The 21,304-nt window shown below is 45.5% G+C and overlaps 2 protein-coding genes across 2 annotated transcripts; both read right to left on the bottom strand.

Annotated features, from left to right (window-relative positions):
* Nucleotides 1-1,577: 1,577 nt before the first annotated feature.
* On the bottom strand, nucleotides 1,578-3,718 carry LOC123090785 (adenylosuccinate synthetase 2, chloroplastic). Its single transcript, XM_044512123.1, has 4 exons — nucleotides 3,375-3,718; nucleotides 2,312-3,004; nucleotides 1,911-2,222; nucleotides 1,578-1,812 (listed from the first exon to the last, which is right to left on the bottom strand). Exons 1-4 carry the CDS (start codon nucleotides 3,657-3,659, stop codon nucleotides 1,642-1,644), a joined length of 1,461 nt encoding a protein of 486 aa, XP_044368058.1. The 5' UTR covers nucleotides 3,660-3,718; the 3' UTR covers nucleotides 1,578-1,641.
* Nucleotides 3,719-4,294: 576 nt separating this feature from the next.
* Nucleotides 4,295-9,650, bottom strand: LOC123090784 (pescadillo homolog). The gene is made up of 14 exons (XM_044512122.1): nucleotides 9,497-9,650; nucleotides 9,311-9,396; nucleotides 8,937-9,065; nucleotides 8,202-8,321; nucleotides 7,991-8,116; nucleotides 7,528-7,612; nucleotides 7,329-7,439; nucleotides 7,107-7,200; nucleotides 6,671-6,951; nucleotides 6,460-6,567; nucleotides 6,183-6,304; nucleotides 5,552-5,753; nucleotides 5,222-5,440; nucleotides 4,295-4,530 (listed from the first exon to the last, which is right to left on the bottom strand). The coding sequence occupies exons 1-14, from the start codon at nucleotides 9,518-9,520 to the stop codon at nucleotides 4,435-4,437; spliced, it is 1,803 nt and encodes a 600-aa protein (XP_044368057.1). The 5' UTR covers nucleotides 9,521-9,650; the 3' UTR covers nucleotides 4,295-4,434.
* Nucleotides 9,651-21,304: the final 11,654 nt, after the last annotated feature.

The following is a 21,304-nucleotide window of genomic DNA, read 5'->3' as shown; positions in this document are numbered from 1 at the left end:
CTTGTAGGAGGCGTGGCCATTGTTGCGGCAGTCGGTTCTTCTTCGGCGTGTCCGTGGGATTGCCTCAGTGTGTTTCTTGCTATGAAGTCGGAGTTGCAGCAACGGGGTCCCGGTGGTGGCAATGACGAGCAACATATGGTTTGTTCGGTGTTCTTTCACGCCACCAACCTTGCATAATTCTCCTTCATTGTTCTCCCTCCGAATTGAAGTTGTGTTCTTCTTGTTGCAGGTGGTTGGGCTTTCGCATGGATCTTCATGTGACTCTGCACGGCGTTTTGGAGTTGGCTAGGTCGACAGCGTCTTCGGCGAAGTCGGAGTTGCCTGCTTAGGGAGAAGGGACGCCTATTTGAGGAGAGGTGGTGATGATGACGTCAATGCGCTATCTCGATGAGCTCTCTCTGCAAGGTGTGTGCCACTCAGCGGATTACGATGGTTTCCGTCAGGTTTTCGGTTAATTAATGCATGAGGCAGAAAAATTGTCTCCGTTTCGAAAGAAAAAAACTATGCTCGTCGTTTCTGTAGCTTGGCTATGTAGTTAATCGAAGGGTGCTTCGATAGTACTGTGGAAAGAAGACATGACCTTGATAAGTGCCATACTTTTGTCGTCTCATACTCAGATTATTTGCTCGGATGCTATTGCTCACCTTTTTTATTTTCTTAGATATGAGAAAGACACTATTACAACAACAAAAAAATACTATCACAAGATGTTGACAAGAAATCCATCATCATCATCATTCCACTCAAGAGGCCAATTACACCGGACGAGCTTGAATACGACCGATGCTAATTTCTAACTACCACTCTTTCGTAGTTGTGTCCCCATCGATCTGCACGGCTTCTACGGCAGTTCTACAAGCTATTGTCTCTAGTGCCGTTCAATGAGTGGTTGTGGTTTTCTATCTGCACACACCTGTTGAGATTTGACGCAGTTTTCAAGCTGGGCTCTGACATGTTTGTAACGGAGTGATGAACCAACTGGTTCGTCCCGAAGTCGAATGTCGGGTGCTTTTTTTTAGCTTGCTATTTTTATCCAGGCTTCTCCAAAATAAAAAATGGAATTGGCAAGTTAAAAAATCGTTTGGCCATGCCCACATCGACATTCTAACATATGTAGCGTTGGTTGAGTACAAGTTACAGTGCTTGTACTTGGTTGAAGCCCCAATTCTGCAGAGATGGCTTTGTATTTTATTTTGTGGTCACATATTTCAGTATAGAAAAGAAGAAATTTAAACCATTCGATCCAGCGTATTTGATACCCCCAAAGCCCAAAGCTCATTTCCCCCCTTTTCAAGAGGGCATTCGAGCATCTTCAACATATGCGAGAACCCCGTGGAGAGGAGAGATTTTCAATCTCAAATCTGCATCTGACTCCCGGTAGGGTATTCATCCATTTTGATCAGATATAACACAGTTCAGCAACCCAGACTGATCCTTAGTCTTCGTGGCTCCAGTGTATACAACATTGGGTTGTGTCTCCACTGTACAACGTTGGAGCTGAGCTTCATTGAGGATGTCTGAACCCTAACTCCAGCCAGCAAATGGCTTCATGAGAAGCAGTAAAGAAGGCAATTGGATTGAATCATATTGCCCGAATGCGGAACTTGCATAAATAATAAGAGACATGTCTGACAAAATCCCCTATTTGTATATAAGGGCATCCCGCCCGGGTCCGACACCGATGTAATGGACAGGGATACCAACCAGCTCCTCTATCCTCTCCACGTACAGACGAGCGGTCTCCGGGAGGTCATCGTAGTCCCGCACCGACGAAATGTCCTCCTCCCACCCAGGCAGAGCCTCATACTTGACCTACACCGGCAGAGACAACCGTCAAGCCAAGCAAAGGCCACATTAAATCACATGAAACGTAATATGAGCATCACACACTGTTCTTCGTTCTTCGTTACCTTTGTTTGCTCCAAGATATCGAGGTCTGCCGGGAACGACTCGATCGCTTTGCCATCTTCGGTACAGTAGGAAGTGCCCAGCTTGATCTCCTTCAGCCCGGTCAGCACGTCGAGTTTCGTCAGGTTCAGGGAGGAGAAGCCGTTGATTTGGCAGCAGTATCTGAGCGCGACTATATCGAGCCAGCCACAACGCCTGGGCCGACCTGTTGTGGTCCCGAACTCCATTCCAGATGCACGGAGCAAATCGCCGGTCTTGCCCAACAGCTCCGTTGGGAATGGGCCAGACCCAACCCTGGTTGTGTAAGCTTTTACCTGCAGGTAGAAATATGTTAGGTTTTGGAGCGGAAGACGAGTGGGCGATGAAGAGAATATTTAAGCGGTTCAGAGGCAACTGAGCCCACCACTCCAATGATATCGCCGAGGGTTCTTGGAGCAATGCCGAGGCCAGTACAGATCCCCCCAGCTGAAGGGCTTGAGGAGGTAACAAATGGATATGTACCAAAGTCAATGTCTAACATGGTAGCCTGGCCACCTTCAACCAATATTTTCTTCTTCTGCAAGATCGACTCATTCATGAAATGCACGGTATCGGTAATGTAAGGCCCCAGACGTTCGGCGAACCTTTCGTACTTCTCGACCTCCTCCTTGAGGGTCTTGCTGCTATATTCAAATCCTTTGAAGCGCGTAGCTGCATCTTTCAGCAGGGTGTTAAGTTTGGCACCAAAGGTGTCCATATGCCGCAGATCAGAGACCCTGAGCCCGTTCCTGATGACCTTGTTCGAATAGCACGGCCCGATTCCCCTCTTTGTCGTTCCTATGAAGGAGTTCCCGAGCTCCACCTCTCGAAGCCCATCGACAACCTGATGAAAATCAAACAGAAGATGGGCGCGATCTGACACCAGAATTCTCCCTTTGCATGAAACTCCGTTGGACTCCAGCCCATCGATTTCTTTGAAGAACCCGGGGAGGTGAACCACTGCCCCGTTGCCAATCACGCACTGCGTGTTCTCGTTGAGGATCCCCGATGGAACGAGGTGCAGCGAGAACTTCTTCCCCTCGGAATTATATATGGTGTGTCCAGCATTGGCTCCACCCTAAGAAGTAAATGCAAAACACCCTACACGTTATTAAAAAAGGTAAAACAGGCATGACCAAATCTTATTGCAGAAAGTAAGTCCAGGCAATAGAGCCAAATTAAGCTAACTGGCCACAGGCGTGCAATTCAGAGTGCTCAACTAGGGAAATGTAGGATTGACAACATTTTTAACAGGTCGAAGTTGTATGCTCCCATTTCTGGTTGCACGATCGCCGGACAAGCGAAGGCATTGGGCAATTTCCGCTGGCTGGCGCTTGACCGGAGAGCTGTGGAGCAATTGACCGAACACCATCCGGGCTAAACGAACAAAGGCATTATTAAGCAGCAACGAGCTTGCGCGCGCGTGGGAGAGGGAGAGAGTGGGAGACCTGGCAGCGGGCGACGACGTCGAAGCGCTGGGCGAGGATGTCGACGAGCTTGCCCTTGCCCTCGTCGCCCCACTGGGTCCCGAGCACGCCGGCCACCTGGCTGAGCGACTCGAGCCGGCCCCGCGCGGCCGCGGCGGCAGAGGACTCCTCCGCGACGGCGGAGACGGAGGTGGCCCTGAGCACCACCAACCGGCGCAAGCGCGGCGCCGGCGGACGTGGCCGCGCAGCGGGGAGGAGGAGGAGGTGGGCGGCGGGGTCCAGGGACAGGAAGGCGGAGACGGGCATGGCGCGGACGGAGGGAAAAGACGATCAGGTTGTGGAGGGAAAAGACGATCAGGTTGAATGCGATGGCTGTGGACGCGCCGTTATCCCCTCTGCTCAATCCAAAAGGAAATCTGAATTGTCTCAAGTTTCATGAAAAAGCCTGAACTGCCTCGAGTTACAAAAAAAAGGGGGGGGCTGAATTGTCTCGAGTTTCAAAAAAAGGTCTGAATTGTCTAAAGCTTGATAAAAAAAACATGAAATCTCTCAATTTTAAAAAAAGTGTCTCACTTTTCAAAAAAATATCTGAATTGTCTAAGGTTTCAAAAGAAAGCCTGAACTGTCTCGAGTTTCAAATAAAAAAAGTCTGAACTGTCCAAGGTTTCAAATAACTATTGACTTTGCAATTTTTCATCTGAAAAAGACTTTTTTCTTTCTTATATACGAGGATAATCCCTGGAAAGACACACCACACGCAGCAATATTTATTTGAAATGCAAGTCAAAATGCCTCTGTAACCCATTCTTCTAGACAGTTAGCAGAATAACAGAGCAAATTGCTTTCACGCAGTGGGAACAAAGGACCCTAGGAACATCAGAAAAGTATGCACACCGGCCAACAAATTCAGATTTGGTCACGATCAACTACGTGAGCACAGCTTAAAACAGATCAAAAATTTCCATTCAAGTATCTCAGTACATCCAGTAAAAACAACATAAATACCACCAGGACTGGTAAAAGCGTATCATCAAAACGGCTACTACAACATAATATGCCGTTGCCTGATGAATTTAGTGCATCAGCGACGTTTAGCTTTAGCAGAAGCACTGGACTCGGCCGCCTTCTTCCTTTGCTTGAGCAGCTCCACTTTGCTCTTCTTCCTATCATTGCTAATCTGCAAGATCACAAACAGTACCGGATCAGCTATACATCTCAAAAATGTCATCCAGAATGGCAGGTATTAGCGTCGATGCAACTTAAGCGGCATCTGTATCAGAAAAGCAAGGATCCAGCTGAGCATTTGTATGCGTCGGGGATTTTGTGGCACTAGAAACGTGAACAAATGTGCAAAAGAACACGCTACACCATGGTGAGATGGGTCACCGTATGGCCATGGTAAAAAAAGCCACTCTATAAGATGAAAAGGACAAGGTGGTAATACAGGACGAATTTCATGTAAATAAAATGTGGCCAAGTATTTATATATACTTATCCAACAATGAAACTACAGTAATGCACGGGCAGAGAAATAGCAAATACAAGCCAATGGGTAAAAATAATTTACGGGGCGGATAAAGATGTTGCACAAACAGGTGTTGGTGTATCTTGTACAAACGACCTAAGTGGTGTGGTCTCATAAGCCATCAACTTCAATCCACTGGCTAATACTAATAATCCACTGTATCGGTATGAAACTTTCTCATTTAAACCCACAGAACCAGGCATTAAAATTTTGAATAAAGTTTGACAAAGGGAACAAATGAGATCTCATTCAAAAAGACTAAATTATAAACAAGCCGAACAATACAATACTGCAATTGAAGAGTACAGTAGTAGCTATAGTGCCATAGTACAAGGAGATGTACCTTCATTGCTTCCATAAGGCCTCTCTTCTTCCTGGAAACGACAGACTTGGCAATGTCGTCAGCATCCTTCTCAGCTTGTTCCATAGCTGCCTGGGTCTCATCATCTTCATCAGTAACATCGGCTGCGCTATCAGCCTTCTTATTTGACAAATTAGAGAAAGTAGTTCCCTCGATTTCCATCTTCAGCTCCTCGTGGTATTTCTTCTCTTGCATCTCCAACTTTTAAATAGAAGGGGGATGGCGACATTACACAAAGTGCACGTGTGCAAATAAATAAATAAGACAGAAGAAGTACAAGAGACTTGTATACTAAAACGGGAAGGAGCTCACCTCCTTCTTCTTTTTAGCAAATTCATTATGCTCAGATTTTGCCTCTACTATCGAATTGCCCAGATCTTCATCACCTAAACCTGGCAGAGGCATAACTTGGTTTTGACCAGCAGATTTATATCCCTCCAAGGTCACTGCATAGTCAGGTATATGACCCTCTTTATCGTTGTCCACAAAAGGAGATATATGTGGTGGAGGCACCCTAAGATCAAAAAAAAAAAAATTCAGCATCATCACTGCTGCATGAGTTAAGCTACTTGAAAACATATTTTGCATAGCACACTTAATAGGCAGTAGACAAAAGCTATCAGTTCAGTTATAAGCGCAAGGAATACTAAAGAAGGAAGGCAGACAATATCCTCATTGTTTAAAGGTGTTTAAACACAATTTGATGAATTTGATGTGTAACAAGCATTCAGCTAAGCTAGCAAGTACGGTGTCAATATTACATTACACAAATCACAATTTTAATGATGCTACACACAACCATCAATTAGTTGAGATAGTTTAGAAGGGACTTTAAACACTAACACACAGTCCTGATTTGTTACTTTAGCAACAGGAATGTGCATACTTAAGTGATGTCATGTGTATCAGCATATACATATGATACATAACCTGGGAGACATACCTTCCAACAATATAGTCATCTGTGGGAATTACTTTGAGAATGTTTACGCAATCAAAAATCCATTGTGGTTGAACATAATGCCTGGAGAGGAAAACATGGCTCTGGGTTGGCCTGTCAACAATCTGCAAAACAACATGACGATACTTAATAGTCAGCAGATAAACTACAATGAGAGGGCATGTGTGCAGTGGAATGAAGTGGGATGGTATCTTGTGTAGAGGAAATCTAGACTGATCTTGATACCCCTGGTAAAAGCTCATGGGCAAGCAAAATCTACCTGATGGGTGATATCTTGATCTGTTTCATCAAATGGAGCTCCTTCTCCTTCCCACGAAACAGTTCCTCCAAATGCCGGAATTATAAACAAGAGAGACTCCCTGGGAACCTGAGAATGAAGAGGAAGATAATAAAAGGATATACGATATTGAAGCCGAGGCAATTAGTTCAAAAACAATAGCTTTGCAGTAATAATAAATTCACTTTAATACCTCACGACTTAAGTAGAACTTCAGATCTTTGAATAAAGTCCTGCACTCTTTAACGCTTTCCTCTTCTGTATCATCAGCAGTTGATTCTTCTACAAGATGCATTAACGCACCAGGTTCATTAGCAGGTAGCTGATGTTGAAGCTGTGCCAATCTGAGCTCAGACTCGTCAGTTTTTGAGCTCTCTTTATTATTTTCAGTCTCTTTGTCTTCAATAAGCCCATTAGACTCTGGATTTCCCGGCAGTCTTCCAGAAGACATATACCGGGACAATGCATAGAGCTCTGGTACGAACATCAGTGAGAATGTCAAACAAAGAAGAGTCAAGAGAATGTAGCAAAAAGAATCCTAAAACAAACATGGTACATAGTATGAGCACAAGCACATAAAGGAAACAAACATGCTAGCTAGCATGACTATAACAAGCACCAGTACTTACCAGCAGCCAAAGCTTCTAGACGAGGATCCAGAATAGGCGGATAGTTCACATTTATGGAATGGTAAAGCTTGAAGTTCACAAATCCTAGAAGAGTCTGCAGGCAGGACAGGATTTGGTAAAGCTTGCAGTTTTGTCTATCCACTAAACTTATTTAAATGGATGTGATACTGCCAAGTAAGCAGGAATGCACGATAACTGAAGAGTATCCACAATCTCGCCTACCTCGTAGAATTCCAAAAAGGTGAGCATCACATTGAAGTCGACATCATCAGTTAAAACTTGCTGAAGAGCATGCGGAGTAAGCCAAGTGATCTTTTGCCCTTGAACTTCAGCCTTCAAAACATAGTAAAATTATAAACATCGACTATAAATGACTAAATGTGCGCAAAGATATGCGGATACACAACTGCACAAAACCTACCTGGTAGTATATGCCCTTCACAGATATGAATGTCTTCCGCAGGGAATTAGTTCGAGAAATATATGCTTGCCATTCATGGCTTAACCTACAATGTACAAGGATGTATATTAGTAGTGCAAAATAAATCTCTGAAAGAAGCAAGCACCAATTTGCCTTTGCATTTGCATGACAATATTCTGACATTCAACACAGGTGGTGCACGAACTAAGAAGGTGAGAATATGGATTTTAGCAAAATCCAGGTATTTCATGGCTGCTGGAAAAACTGTTACAACTTTCACATCCTCAAATTCTTAAGGTCACAACAAAACAGGCCAGACACAGAGGTGCATTGTAGTTGCTAGAAAGGTGAGGAAGGTCAAACCATGATAACAGAATCTCTGGGAGCAGAAATCTAAACACCATGTGGGGGTTATGTGTGTGATGTTCTGAGAGAGGATTCACTAATCCAGAAGGGGGCATACCTGCGGCAGTTATGGATTCGTTGTACTTGCACACGTTCACCTTCAATAGCAGGTAAAGCCGCGAATAAATGCACCATCGTTAGGCAATCATCCAAGTCTCTGAGGGCATCAACAAAAGATGGATATCTGTACAACAACAAAGACAGAAACACACATGTGAGAGACCAGTATGGATAAAGACCAAAAGAATCAACTTGAAATCACTCATTACCTTTCAATGATAAGTCTATCAAGTTTGTAAGTTGGTGGTCGATTCAACAATCTGTCCGCCAGATCCCTGTTTTTCTTAGCCATAGCCTTTTTAACTTTCTTTCTGTGAACCTTGATTTCTCTGATAACATGAAATAACAATCCCATTAGGAAATCCAAAACTATCAACGAGCGATTACTCATTGTCATATACTCACGATGTATTTACTCCAAGCAAAAAAATCAGTGCAGTTAGATACCAATATTGCCAATCATACAAACAGATAAGCCAGGATTTTCATGAGCAGCGACCAAGTAAGTAACCACAGATTGCTAGTCTGTATTCCAGTTATCAAAATGTCATTAACGACATACTAAATACAGAGGGTGCAAATTGAATAGATAATGGCGCATTGATTGACTACACTAAGTTTGTTTTGACTTGTTTTTTCGCTGATGGACACTAGCACTCTAGTGAAACTATAGCTCCCCACTTAAGGTCACCATTCCCTCTGCCGCATGCTACATTTAACGACGAGCTGACAGTTACCAGGAGCAAATAAGTCACACAACTAAGAAATAACTCAATAAGAAAGCTTTGAGATACTTCCATCCTGGTCACCTCAATCAATAAAAACGATGAAATTCCTGAGACACTAAATTACCCCCTGGTGATACAGCAAAGAGAGCGCAAGAAATCCCTTTTACGGTTATATCAACCATGTGGCAGACTTTGGTAAGGAAGCTAGCCAAGTACCTGAACTTCTCAATCAAGGGGTCATGGGCAAGGAAGGCGATGTCCTTCATGTGGTAATAGGTCTTGTGGTTCCCCTCCACCTTCTTCTTGGGCTCCCTGGGAAACACTCCCTTGAGAATGCATAGTTTCCTGCAGCAATTTGCGAAGAAGAAAAAAAAGTTAACCCAAATAAAACCGCGGTGACTTCCCTCCCATGTAAAATCTACTGTGCCATCCTAATTTCGCAGCACGCGAGCCGGACAGAACACGTTGAATAAATTGGATTAACATCAGCGCCGCCGAAGATTTGGCCAAATTTAATCGCGAAGACCGCTCATGAATCAGCGGTCGTCTCGTCGGCGGTGGGAGGAAGTGACGGGGAGCGAGAGGGGGACCTGAAGACGGCGAGGCTGATCTGCAGGTACTTGACCGCCTTGGTCCTGGTGATGTACTTGGCGGCGTTCCCCTCCTTCTTCTTGCCCTGGAGCACAGCAGAAGCAGCGGGTGAGGGACTCTGCCGGCGGCGCGGAGAAGAAGGACCTTGGGAGGAAGGCGGGGGAGGGAGGAGACGGGAGGATTACCGCGGGGCGGTAGTGCTTCGGCATGGCGGCGGGAGTGGTCGCCCTTCGGGGAAGGGTGGAGGAAAACGAGAGAGGGGGAGATGGGTTTTAGGGTTTTGGGTTATATGGCTGGACCGCTGGAGCGGAGTGCGGTCGGTTCGGTCGTGTCTGCTCGCGCGCAGATATTTTCTTCCGCAACTGGCTTGGCTCTCTTAAATAAAACCCCACTAATTTCACTTTTTTCACATCTGTTTATTGGCCGTGTGAACCAAAATGTGAATATCATCCAAGGTTCTTTGAATTGGAGAAAATAATGCATATAGATTGTTTCCTTTCAATCTTAAAGTGCAAGGCATTTTGAGAGTAGCTTGATGGCGTTGGGACAAAATGGAGCTTGGAGATGTTTCAAGTGATAAACCTTGTTTTAAAATGTTTATTATGTGAGTGTATTTTTTCTAGCGGCGAATGAAAGCAAGCTTAGAGGCAATACTTAAATGCTTGGCTTGATATACCGCATGAGCAGGCGACTCTATATGTGTCGACACATAAAAGCAAGCAAATTGTTGTGACATGTGGATTGTTTCTTTGTCACTTAAGTAAATGAATCAAGAAAAGGAACATATCTCGCTTTTATTGTGTCGATGGGGGGGGGGGGTAAATTTCACACCCGGTGATTCACATGGTCCTACCCGCTAGGAAGAGAAGCTCGCGAGTGTTTGAAAAACTAGCCATGGTCAGCAAGTCAAGGAGAGGAGAAGAAATACCCCTTGGCTTCAAAATATTCAAAGTTCACCCACAAAAATAGGTTCAGTTTTCACCAAGTCAAACTGGAGGATCAAAGATGTCAATAACGCCTACAGTCAAGTGCAGAAATATAAGTTCTCTAGAAATGCAACCAGGTGGTACAACCCTATATGATGTGTTGCAACGAACTAGTAAGCTACACAAGGCAACACACAAGCAATTAGAAACGACAAGTAAGGCCAGGGTGAAAGAGACAACCGAAAGCAGTGGGGACGATGATGTAATCCGAAGTTCACACACTCGGGGGGTGTGCCAAACTCCGTTGGAGAGGAGGAACAACGAATACTCCCACGACAACAAATATCTCACCTTTTTCTCCGATAACCACAAACCGCAAATGCGTTGGCTCCCTTCCACTAGGGGTAGCTCTTCGGGTGAGCTCCAGACCCTTACAAACGATACCGTGGGACAACCACACGACTTGGAAACTGCTGCTTCTTGAGCTTGCGTTGGTTTTCCCTTAAAGAGGAAAGGGTGATGCAGTAAAGTAGTGCTTCGGCATGGCGGCGGCGGCGGGAGCGGTCGCCCTTCGAGGAAGGGTGGAGGAAAATGAGAGATGGGGGATGGGTTTTAGGGTTTTCGGTTATATGGCTGGCTCGCTGGAGCAGAGTGCATTCGTGGCGGTCGGTTCGGTTGGTGTCTGCTCGGCAGATATTTTCTTCCGCAACTTGCTTTGCCTTGGCTCTCTTAAATAAAACCTCACTAGTTTCACATTTCTTTCTTCTTTTTTTTGCACGGCAATTTCACATTTCTCTCACATATGTCTATTGGCCATGTGAACCAAAATGCCACCAATTTTTCTTCAAATAGTTTGGATTGCTTACCACGTGTGGCACATGGTAAAATGCCCCTACTAACTTATGTCAAAACGTTGTTGTTGGAAATATGCCCTAGAGGCAATAATAAAAGGATTATCATTATATTTCCTTGTTCATGATAATTGTCTTTTATTCATGCTATAATTGTATTATCCGGAAATCGTAATACACGTGTGAATACATAGACCACAATACGTCTCTAGTAAGCCTCTAGTTGACTAGCTCGTTGGTCAACAGATAGTCATGGTTTCCTGACTATGGACATTAGATGTCATTGACAACGGGATCACATCATTAGGAGAATGATGTGATGGACAAGACCCAATCCTAAGCATAGCACAAGATCGTGTAGTTCGTTTTGCTAGAGCTTTTCCAATGTCAAGTATCTCTTCCTTAGACCATGAGATCGTGTAACTCTCGGATACCGTAGGAGTGCTTTGGGTGTACCAAATGTCACAACGTAACTGGGTGACTATAAAGGTGCACTACAGGTATCTTCGAAAGTGTCTGTTGGGTTGACACGGATCGAGACTGGGATTTGTCACTCCGTATTACGGAGAGGTATCACTGGGCCCACTCGGTAGTGCATCATCATAATGAGCTCAAAGTGACCAAGTGTCTGGTCACGGGATCATGCATTACGGTACGAGTAAAGTGACTTGCCGGTAACAAGACTGAACGAGGTATTGGGATACCGACGATCGAGTCTCGGGCAAGTAACATACCGCTTGACAAAGGGAATTGTATACGGGGTTGCTTGAATCCTCGACATCGTGGTTCATCCGATGAGATCATCGAGGAGTATGTGGGAGCCAACATGGGTATCCAGATCCCGTTGTTGGTTATTGACCGGAGAGCCGTCTCGGTTATGTCTACATGTCTCCCGAACCCGTAGGGTCTACACACTTAAGGTTCGGTGACGCTAGGGTTGTATGAATATGAGTATGCAGCAAACCGAATGTTGTTCGGAGTCCCGGATGAGATCCCGGACGTCACGAGGAGTTCCGGAATGGTCCGGAGGTAAAGAAAACTATATAGGAAGTGCTGTTTCGGCCATCGGGAAAGTTCCGGGGTCACCCGGTATTGTACCGGGACCACCGAAAGGGTCCCGGGGGTCCACCGGGTGGGGCCACCTATCCCGGAGGGCCCGTTGGGCTGAAGTGGGACGGGGAACCAGCCCCTAGTGGGCTGGTGCACCCCCCCCCCTGGGGCCCCCTTGTGCCTAGGGTTGGAAACCCTAGGTGAGGGGCGCCCCACTTGCCTTGGGGGGCACTCCACCCCCCCTGGCCGCCGCCCCCTTGGGAGATTGGATCTCCCAGGGCCGGTGCCCCCCCTGGGGGCCTATATAAAGGAGGGGGGAGGGAGGGCAGCCGCACCCCAAGTCTTGGCGCCTCCCTCCCCCTGCTACACCACGTCCTCCTCCCGCAGTAGCTTGGCGAAGCCCTGCCGGAGTTCTGCTGCATCCACCACCACGCCGTCGTGCTGTTGGATCATCATCAACCTCTCCTCCCCCCTTGCTGGATCAAGAAGGAGGAGACGTCATCCGCTCCGTACGTGTGTTGAACGCGGAGGTGCTGTCCGTTCGGCACTTGGTCATCGGTGATTTGAATCACGGCGAGTACGACTCCATCATCACCGTTCTCTTGAACGCTTCCGCACGCGATCTACAAGTGGTATGTAGATGCAATCTCTCTCCCATGACTCGTTGCTTAGATGAACTCATAGATGGATCTTGGTGAAACCGTAGGAAAAATTTTAATTTTCTGCAACGTTCCCCAACAGTGGCATCATGAGCTAGGTCTATGCGTAGTTCTCTATTGCACGAGTAGAACACAATTTTGTTGTGGGCGTAGATCTTGTCAACTTGCTTGCCGCTACTAGTCTTTTCTTGCTTCAGCGGTATTGTGGGATGAAGCGGCCCGGACCGACCTTACACGTACGCTTACGTGAGACAGGTTCCACCGACTGACATGCACTAGTTGCATAAGGTGGCTAGCGGGTGTATGTCTCTCCTACTTTAGTTGGAGCGGATTAGATGAAAAGGGTTCTTATGAAGGGTAAATAGAAGTTGACAAAATCACGTTGTGGTTATTCGTAGGTAAGAAAACATTCTTGCTAGAACCCAATTGCACCCACGTAAAAGATGCAACAACAATTAGAGGACGTCTAACTTGTTTTTGCAGCAATTGTCATGTGATGTGATATGGCCAGAAGTTGTGATGAATGATGAATGATATATTGTGATGTATGAGATCATGTTCTTGTAATAGGAATCACGACTTGCATGTCGATGAGTATGACAACCGGCAGGAGCCATAGGAGTTGTCTTTATTTTGTATGACATGCGTGTCATTGAAGAACGCCATGTAAATTACTTTACTTTATTGCTAAACGCGTTAGCCATAGAAGTAGAAGTAGTCGTTGGCGTGACAACTTCATGAAGACACAATGATGGAGATCATGATGATGGAGATCATGGTGTCATGCCGGTGACGAAGATGATCATGGAGCCCCGAAGATGGAGATCGAAGGAGCTATATGATATTGGCCATATCATGTCACTACTATATAATTGCATGTGATGTTTATTATGTTTTATGCATCTTGTTTACTTAGAACGGTGGTAGTAAATAAGATGATCCCTTATAACAATTTCAAGAAAGTGTTCCCCCTAACTGTGCACCGTTTCTAAAGTTTGTCGTTTCGAAGCACCACGTGATGATCGGGTGTGATAGATCCTTACGTTCACATACAAAGGGTGTAAGACAGATTTACACATGCAGAACACTTAGGGTTAACTTGACGAGCCTAGCATGTACAGACATGGCCTCGGAACACAAGAGACCGAAAGGTCGAACATGAGTCGTATGGAAGATACGATCAACATGGAGATGTTCACCGATGATGACTAGTCCGTCTCACGTGATGATCGGACACGGCCTAGTCGACTCGGATCGTGTAACACTTAGATGACTAGAGGGATGTCAAATCTGAGTGGGAGTTCATTCAATAATTTGATTAGATGAACTTAATTATCATGAAATTAGTCTAAAACTTTTGCAAAATATGTCTTGTAGATCAAATGGCCAACGCTCATGTCAACATGAACTTCAACGCGTTCCTAGAGAAAACCAAGCTGAAAGATGATGGCAGCAACTATTCGGCTGGGTCCGAAACCTGAGGATCATCCTCATAGCAGCCAAGAAAGCATATGTCCTAGATGAACCGCTAGGTGAAGCACCCATCCCAGAGAACCAAGACGTTATGAACGTTTGGCAGTCACGTGCTGATGATTACTCCCTCGTTCAGTGCAGCATGCTTTACAGCTTAGAACCGGGGCTCCAAAAGCGTTTTGAGAAACACGGAGCATATGAGATGTTCGAGGAGCTGAAAATGGTTTTTCAAGCTCATGCCCGGGTCGAGAGATATGAAGTCTCCGACAAGTTCTATAGTTGTAAGATGGAGGAAAACAGTTCTGTCAGTGAGCACATACTCAAAATGTCTGGGTTGCACAACCGCCTGTCCCAGCTGGAGATCAACCTCCCAGACAAGGCGGTCATTGACAGAATCCTTCAGTCGCTCCCACTGAGCTACAAGAGCTTTGTGTTGAACTACAATATGCAGGGGATGGTGAAGACCATTCCTGAAGTATTTTCCATGCTGAAGTCAGCAGAGGTTGAAATCAAGAAAGAACATCAAGTGTTGATGGTCAATAAGACCACTAAGTTCAAGAAGGGCAAGGGTAAGAAGAACTTCAAGAAGGACGGCAAAGATGTTGCCGCGCCCGGTAAGCCAGCTGCCGGGAAGAAGTCAAAGAATGGACCCAAGCCTGAGACTGAGTGCTTTTATTGCAAAGGAAAGGGTCACTGGAAGCGGAACTGCCCCAAATACTTAGCGGATAAGAAGGCCGGCAACACTAAAGGTATATTCGATATACATGTAATTGATGTGTACCTTACCAGTACTCGTAGTAACTCCTGGGTATTTGATACCGGTGCCGTTGCTCATATTTGTAACTCACAGCAGGAGCTGCGGAATAAACGGAGACTGGCGAAGGACGAGGTGACGATGCGCGTCGGGAATGGTTCCAAGGTCGATGTGATCGCCGTCGGCACGCTGCCTCTACATTTACCCACGGGATTAGTTATGAACCTCAATAATTGTTATTTAGTGCCAAGTTTGAGCATGAACATTGTATCTGGATCTCGTTTAATACGAGATGGCTACTCATTTAAATCCGAGAATAATGGTTGTTCTATTTATATGAGAGATATGTTTTATGGTCATGCCCCGATGGTCAATGGTTTATTCTTAATGAATCTCGAACGTAATGTTACACATATTCATAGCGTGAATACCAAAAGATGTAAAGTTGATAACGATAGTCCCACATACTTGTGGCACTGCCGCCTTGGTCATATTGGTGTCAAGCGCATGAAGAAGCTCCATGCTGATGGACTTTTAGAGTCTCTCGATTATGAATCATTTGACACATGCGAACCATGCCTCATGGGCAAAATGACCAAGACTCCGTTCTCCGGAACAATGGAGCGAGCAACCAACTTATTGGAAATCATACATACCGATGTGTGCGGTCCAATGAGCGTTGAGGCTCGCGGAGGATATCGTTATGTTCTCACTCTCACTGATGACTTGAGTAGATATGGGTATGTCTACTTGATGAAACACAAGTCTGAGACCTTTGAAAAGTTCAAGGAATTTTAGAATGAGGTAGAGAATCAACGTGACCGAAAGATAAAGTTCCTACGATCAGATCGTGGAGGAGAATACTTAAGTCACGGATTTAGTACACACTTAAGGAAATGTGGAATCGTTTCACAACTCACGCCGCCTGGAACACCTCAGCGTAATGGTGTGTCCGAACGTCGTAATCGCACTCTATTGGATATGGTGCGGTCTATGATGTCTCTTATCGATTTACCGCTATCATTTTGGGGATACGCTCTAGAGACAGCTACATTCACTTTAAATAGGGCACCGTCTAAATCCGTTGAGACGACACTGTATGAACTATTGTTAGGGAAGAAACCTAAGGTGTCGTTTCTAAAAGTTTGGGGATGCGATGCTTATGTCAAGAAATTACAACCTGAAAAGCTCGAACCCAAGTCGGAAAAATGCGTCTTCATAGGATACCCTAAGGAAACCATTGGGTATACCTTCTACTTAAGATCCGAGGGCAAGACCTTTGTTGCCAAGAACGGATCCTTTCTGGAAAAAGAGTTTCTCTCGAAAGAAGTAAGTGGGAGGAAAGTAGAACTCGATGAAGTACTACCTCTTGAACCGGAAAGTAGTGCAGCTCAGGAAAATGCTCCTGTGGTGCCTACACCAACTGGAGAGGAAATTAATGATTATGATCAAGGTACTTCGGATCAAGTTGCTACTGAACCTCGTAGGTCCACAAGGACACGTTCCACACCAGAGTGGTATGGCAACCCTGTCCTGGAAATCATGTTGTTAGGCAACGATGAACCTTCGAACTATGAAGAAGCGATGGCGGGCCCAGATTCCAACAAATGGCTAGAAGCCATGCAATCCGAGATAGAATCCATGTATGAAAACAAAGTATGGACTTTGACAGACTTGCCCGATGATCGGCGAGCGATAGAAAACAAATGGATCTTTAAGAAGAAGACGGACGCGAATGGTAATATTACCATTTATAAAGCTCGACTTGTCGCTAAGGGTTATCGACAAGTTCAAGGGATTGACTACGATGAGACATTCTCTCCCGTAGCGAAGCTGAAGTCCGTCCGAATCATGTTAGCAATTGCCGCATACTATGATTATGAGATATGGCAGATGGACGTCAAAACGGCATTCCTTAACGGGCATCTTAAGGAAGAACTGTATATGATGCAGCCAGAGGGTTTTGTCGATCCTAAGAATGCTAACAAAGTATGCAAGCTCCAGCGATCCATTTATGGGCTGGTGCAAGCATCTCGGAGTTGGAACATTCGCTTTGATGAGATGATCAAAGCGTTTGGGTTTATGCAGACTTATCGAGAAGCTTGCGTTTACAAGAAAGTGAGTGGGAGCTCTGTAGCATTTCTCATATTTATATGTAGATGAAATACTTTTGATGGGAAATGATATAGAACTTTTGGACAGCATTAAGGCCTACTTGAATAAGTGTTTTTCAATGAAGGACCTTGGAGAAGCTGCTTACAGATTAGGCATCAAGATCTATAGGGATAGATCGAGACGCCTCATAGGTCTTTCACAAAGCACATACCTTGATAAGATTTTGAAGAAGTTCAAAATGGATCAGTCTAAGAAAGGGTTCTTGCCTGTATTGCAAGGTGTGAGATTGAGCTCAGCTCAATGCCCGACCACGACAAAAGATAAAGAAGAGATGAGTGTCATCCCCTATGCTTCAGCCATAGGATCTATTATGTATGCCATGCTGTGTACCAGACCTGATGTAAACCTTGCCGTAAGTTTGGTAGGAAGGTACCAAAGTAATCCCGGCAAGGAACACTGGACATCGGTCAAGAATATCCTAAAGTACCTGAAAAGGACAAAGGACATGTTTCTCGTTTATGGAGGTGACAAAGAGCTCGCCGTAAAGGGTTACGTCGATGCTAGCTTCGACACAGATCTGGATGACTCTAATTCGCAAACCGGATACGTGTATATGTTGAATGGTGGAGCAGTAAGCTGGTGCAGCTGCAAGCAGAGCGTCGTGGTGGGATCTACATGTGAAGCGGAGTACATGGCAGCCTCGGAGGTAGCGCATGAAGCAATTTGGGTGAAGGAGTTCATCACCGACCTAGGAATCATACCCAATGCATCGGGGCCGATCAAACTCTTCTGTGACAACACTGGAGCTATTGCCCTTGCCAAGGAGCCCAGGTTTCACAAGAAGACCAGGCACATCAAGCGTCGTTTCAACTACATCCGTGAAAATGTTCAAGATGGAGACATAGATATTTGCAAAGTACATACAGATCTGAATGTCGCAGATCCGTTGACTAAACCTCTCTCGCGAGCAAAACATGATCAACAGCAGAACTCTATGGGTGTTCGATTCATCACAATGTAACTAGATTATTGACTCTAGAGCAAGTGGGAGACTATTGGAAATATGCCCTAGAGGCAATAATAAAAGGATTATCATTATATTTCCTTGTTCATGATAATTGTCTTTTATTCATGCTATAATTGCATTATCCGGAAATCGTAATACATGTGTGGATACATAGACCACAATACTCCCTAGTAAGCCTCTAGTTGACTAGCTCGTTGGTCAACAGATAGTCATGGTTTCCTGACTATGGACATTAGATGTCATTGACAACGGGATCACATCATTAGGAGAATGATGTGATGGACCAGACCCAATCCTAAGCATAGCACAAGATCGTGTAGTTCGTTTTGCTAGAGCTTTTCCAATGTCAAGTATCTCTTCCTTAGACCATGAGATCGTGTAACTCTCGGATACCGTAGGAGTGCTTTGGGTGTACCAAACGTCACAACGTAACTGGGTGACTATAAAGGTGCACTACAGGTATCTCCGAAAGTGTCTGTTGGGTTGACACGGATCGAGACTGGGATCTGTCACTCCGTATTACGGAGAGGTATCACTGGGCCCACTCGGTAGTGCATCATCATAATGAGCTCAAAGTGACCAAGTGTCTGGTCACGGGATCATGCATTACGGTACGAGTAAAGTGACTTGCCGGTAACGAGACTGAACGAGGTATTGGGATACCGACGATCGAGTCTCGGGCAAGTAACATACCGCTTGACAAAGGGAATTGTATACGGGGTTGCTTGAATCCTCGACATCGTGGTTCATCCGATGAGATCATCGAGGAGTATGTGGGAGCCAACATGGGTATCCAGATCCCGCTGTTGGTTATTGACCCAAGAGCTGTCTCGGTCATGTCTACATGTCTCCCGAACCCGTAGTGTCTACACACTTAAGGTTCGGTGACGCTAGGGTTGTATGAATATGAGTATGCAGCAAACCAAATGTTGTTAGGAGTCCCGGATGAGATCCCGGACGTCACGAGGAGTTCCGGAATGGTCCAGAGGTAAAGAAAACTATATAGGAAGTGCTGTTTCGGCCATCGGGAAAGTTTCGGGGTCACCCGGTATTGTACCGGGACCACCGGAAGGGTCCCGGGGGTCCACCGGGTGGGGCCACCTATCCCGGAGGGCCCCGTGGGCTGAAGTGGGACGGGGAACCAACCCCTAGTGGGCTGGTGCCCCCCTGGGCCCCCCCTTGCGCCTAGGGTTGGAAACCCTAGTTGGGGGGGCCCACTTGCCTTGGGGGGCACTCCACCCCCCTGGCCGCCGCCCCCTTGGGAGATTGGATCTCCCAGGGCCGGCGCTGCACCCCAAGTCTTGGCGCCTCCCCCCCTGCTACACCACGTCCTCCTCCCGCAGCAGCTTGGCGAAGCCCTGCCGGAGTTCTGCTGCATCCACCACCACGCCGTCGTGCTGTTGGATCATCATCAACCTCTCCTCCCCCCTTGCTGGATCAAGAAGGAGGAGACGTCATTCGCTCCGTACGTGTGTTGAACACGGAGGTGCTGTCCGTTCGGCACTTGGTCATCGGTGATTTGAATCACGGCGAGTACGACTCCATCATCACCGTTCTCTTGAACGCTTCCGCACGCGATCTACAAGTGGTATGTAGATGCAATCTCTCTCCCATGACTCGTTGCTTAGATGAACTCATAGATGGATCTTGGTGAAACCGTAGGAAAATTTTTAATTTTCTGCAACGTTCCCCAACAGTTATTTCGGACACATAATGAAAATGACAATTGACACGATGTAGCTGACTTTTATGTTGTTAAAAGGCCTCGTTCAAAGCTAAGCAGATTCGTTGCTGCCGTGACGTGTGAATATCATCCAAGGTTCTTCGAATTGGAGAAATTAGTGAATATGGATTGTTTCCTTTCAATCTTAAAAAGTGCAAAAGGCATTTTGAGAGTAGCTTAATGGTGTTGAGCCAAAATGGAGCTTGGAGATGTTTCGAGTGACAAACCTTGTTTTTAAATTCTTATGTGAGATGTGTTTTTTCTAGCGGCTAATGAATGAAAGCAGCTTCAAGGCAATACTTAAATGGTTGGCTTGATATACCGCATGAGCATGCAACTATATATGTGTCGACACATGAAAACAAGCAAATCGGTTATAACATGTGGATTGTTTCTTTGTAACTTAAGTAAATGAATCAATACAATGAACATATCTCATTTTTATTGTGTCAGGGGAATAGTAATTTCACCCCCGGTGATTCACATAGTCCTACCCGCTAGAAAGAGAAACTACCGAATGCCTGAAAAACTAGCCATGGTCAACAAGGAGAGGAGAGGAGAAAAGTACACCTTGGTTCCAACATACTAAAAGTTCACCGACAAAAATGGGTTCAATTTTTACCAAGTCATACTAACGGATCAAAGATGCCGATAACACCTATAGTCAAGTGCGGAAGTATAAGTTCCCTAAAAATGCAACTAGGTGGTACAACCCTATATGATGCGTTGCAACAAGCTAGTAAGCTACACAAGGCAACACAGAAGCAAGTAGAAACAACAAGTAAGGCAAGAGTGAAAGGGACAACCAAAAGAAGTGGAAACAATGATGTAATCCAAAGTTCACACACTCGGGGGTGTGCTAAACTCCATTGGAGAGGATGAACAACGAATACTACCACGAAAACCACTATCTCACCTTCGTCTCCAATAACCACAAGCAACAAATGCTATGGCTTCCTTCCACTAGGGGTAGCTCTTGGGGTGAGCTCCAAACCCTCGCAAACAATCTCTGGGCACAACCACATGACTTGGAAGCTCCCGGGAGACCAAACAGTCTAGGATTCCCCCACAAACCCAAGAGTAACAAGACTTGCAATGATCTCGCGAGGAATCGATGAAGTTGAGTTTTGGTTGGATGAAGAGTATAGATCGGGTGTTCCTCTTCCTCTCTCTAAAATATGGAATGGATTGGGTGGTTGGAGAGGGAGGAATCGAAGGTGTAAGCTTTTGGATAAAATGGTGTGAGCAATAGTGAGTTAATCACCTTCCAAAGGTGGAAGAAGAGGCGTTATATAGCCAACCCTAAAATCTACCATTTATGGCCTTCTCAATAAAGTCAAATGTTTTGACCAAGTCGAATGTTCTGACATATGCTTCGAGGCAATCTCCGGGGCTATCCAACAACTACTGGACAT

The sequence above is a fragment of the Triticum aestivum genome, chromosome 4B (assembly GCF_018294505.1).
Source record: "Triticum aestivum cultivar Chinese Spring chromosome 4B, IWGSC CS RefSeq v2.1, whole genome shotgun sequence".
NCBI classification, from domain to species: Eukaryota; Viridiplantae; Streptophyta; class Magnoliopsida; order Poales; family Poaceae; genus Triticum; species Triticum aestivum.
The sequence above is the reverse complement of the archived record's forward strand: the minus strand, read 5'-3'. Positions and strand labels throughout refer to the sequence as shown.

What these genes read in the sequence shown, in the direction of transcription:
- LOC123090785 (XM_044512123.1), bottom strand. Translation starts at nt 3,659, where the DNA reads ATGCCCGTCTCCGCCTTCCTGTCCCTGGACCCCGCCGCCCACCTCCTC. An exon ending in TCGGCGATATCATTGGAGTG is followed by an intron (nt 2,223 to 2,311) that starts GTGGGCTCAGTT and finishes TTCTACCTGCAG; the next exon opens with GTAAAAGCTTACACAACCAG. An exon ending in ATATCTTGGAGCAAACAAAG is followed by an intron (nt 1,813 to 1,910) that starts GTAACGAAGAAC and finishes CTGCCGGTGTAG; the next exon opens with GTCAAGTATGAGGCTCTGCC.
- LOC123090784 (XM_044512122.1), bottom strand. Translation starts at nt 9,520, where the DNA reads ATGCCGAAGCACTACCGCCCCGCG. An exon ending in GATGACTATATTGTTGGAAG is followed by an intron (nt 5,754 to 6,182) that starts GTATGTCTCCCA and finishes TTTTGATCTTAG; the next exon opens with GGTGCCTCCACCACATATAT. An exon ending in TTGCTAAAAAGAAGAAGGAG is followed by an intron (nt 5,441 to 5,551) that starts GTGAGCTCCTTC and finishes TCTATTTAAAAG; the next exon opens with TTGGAGATGCAAGAGAAGAA.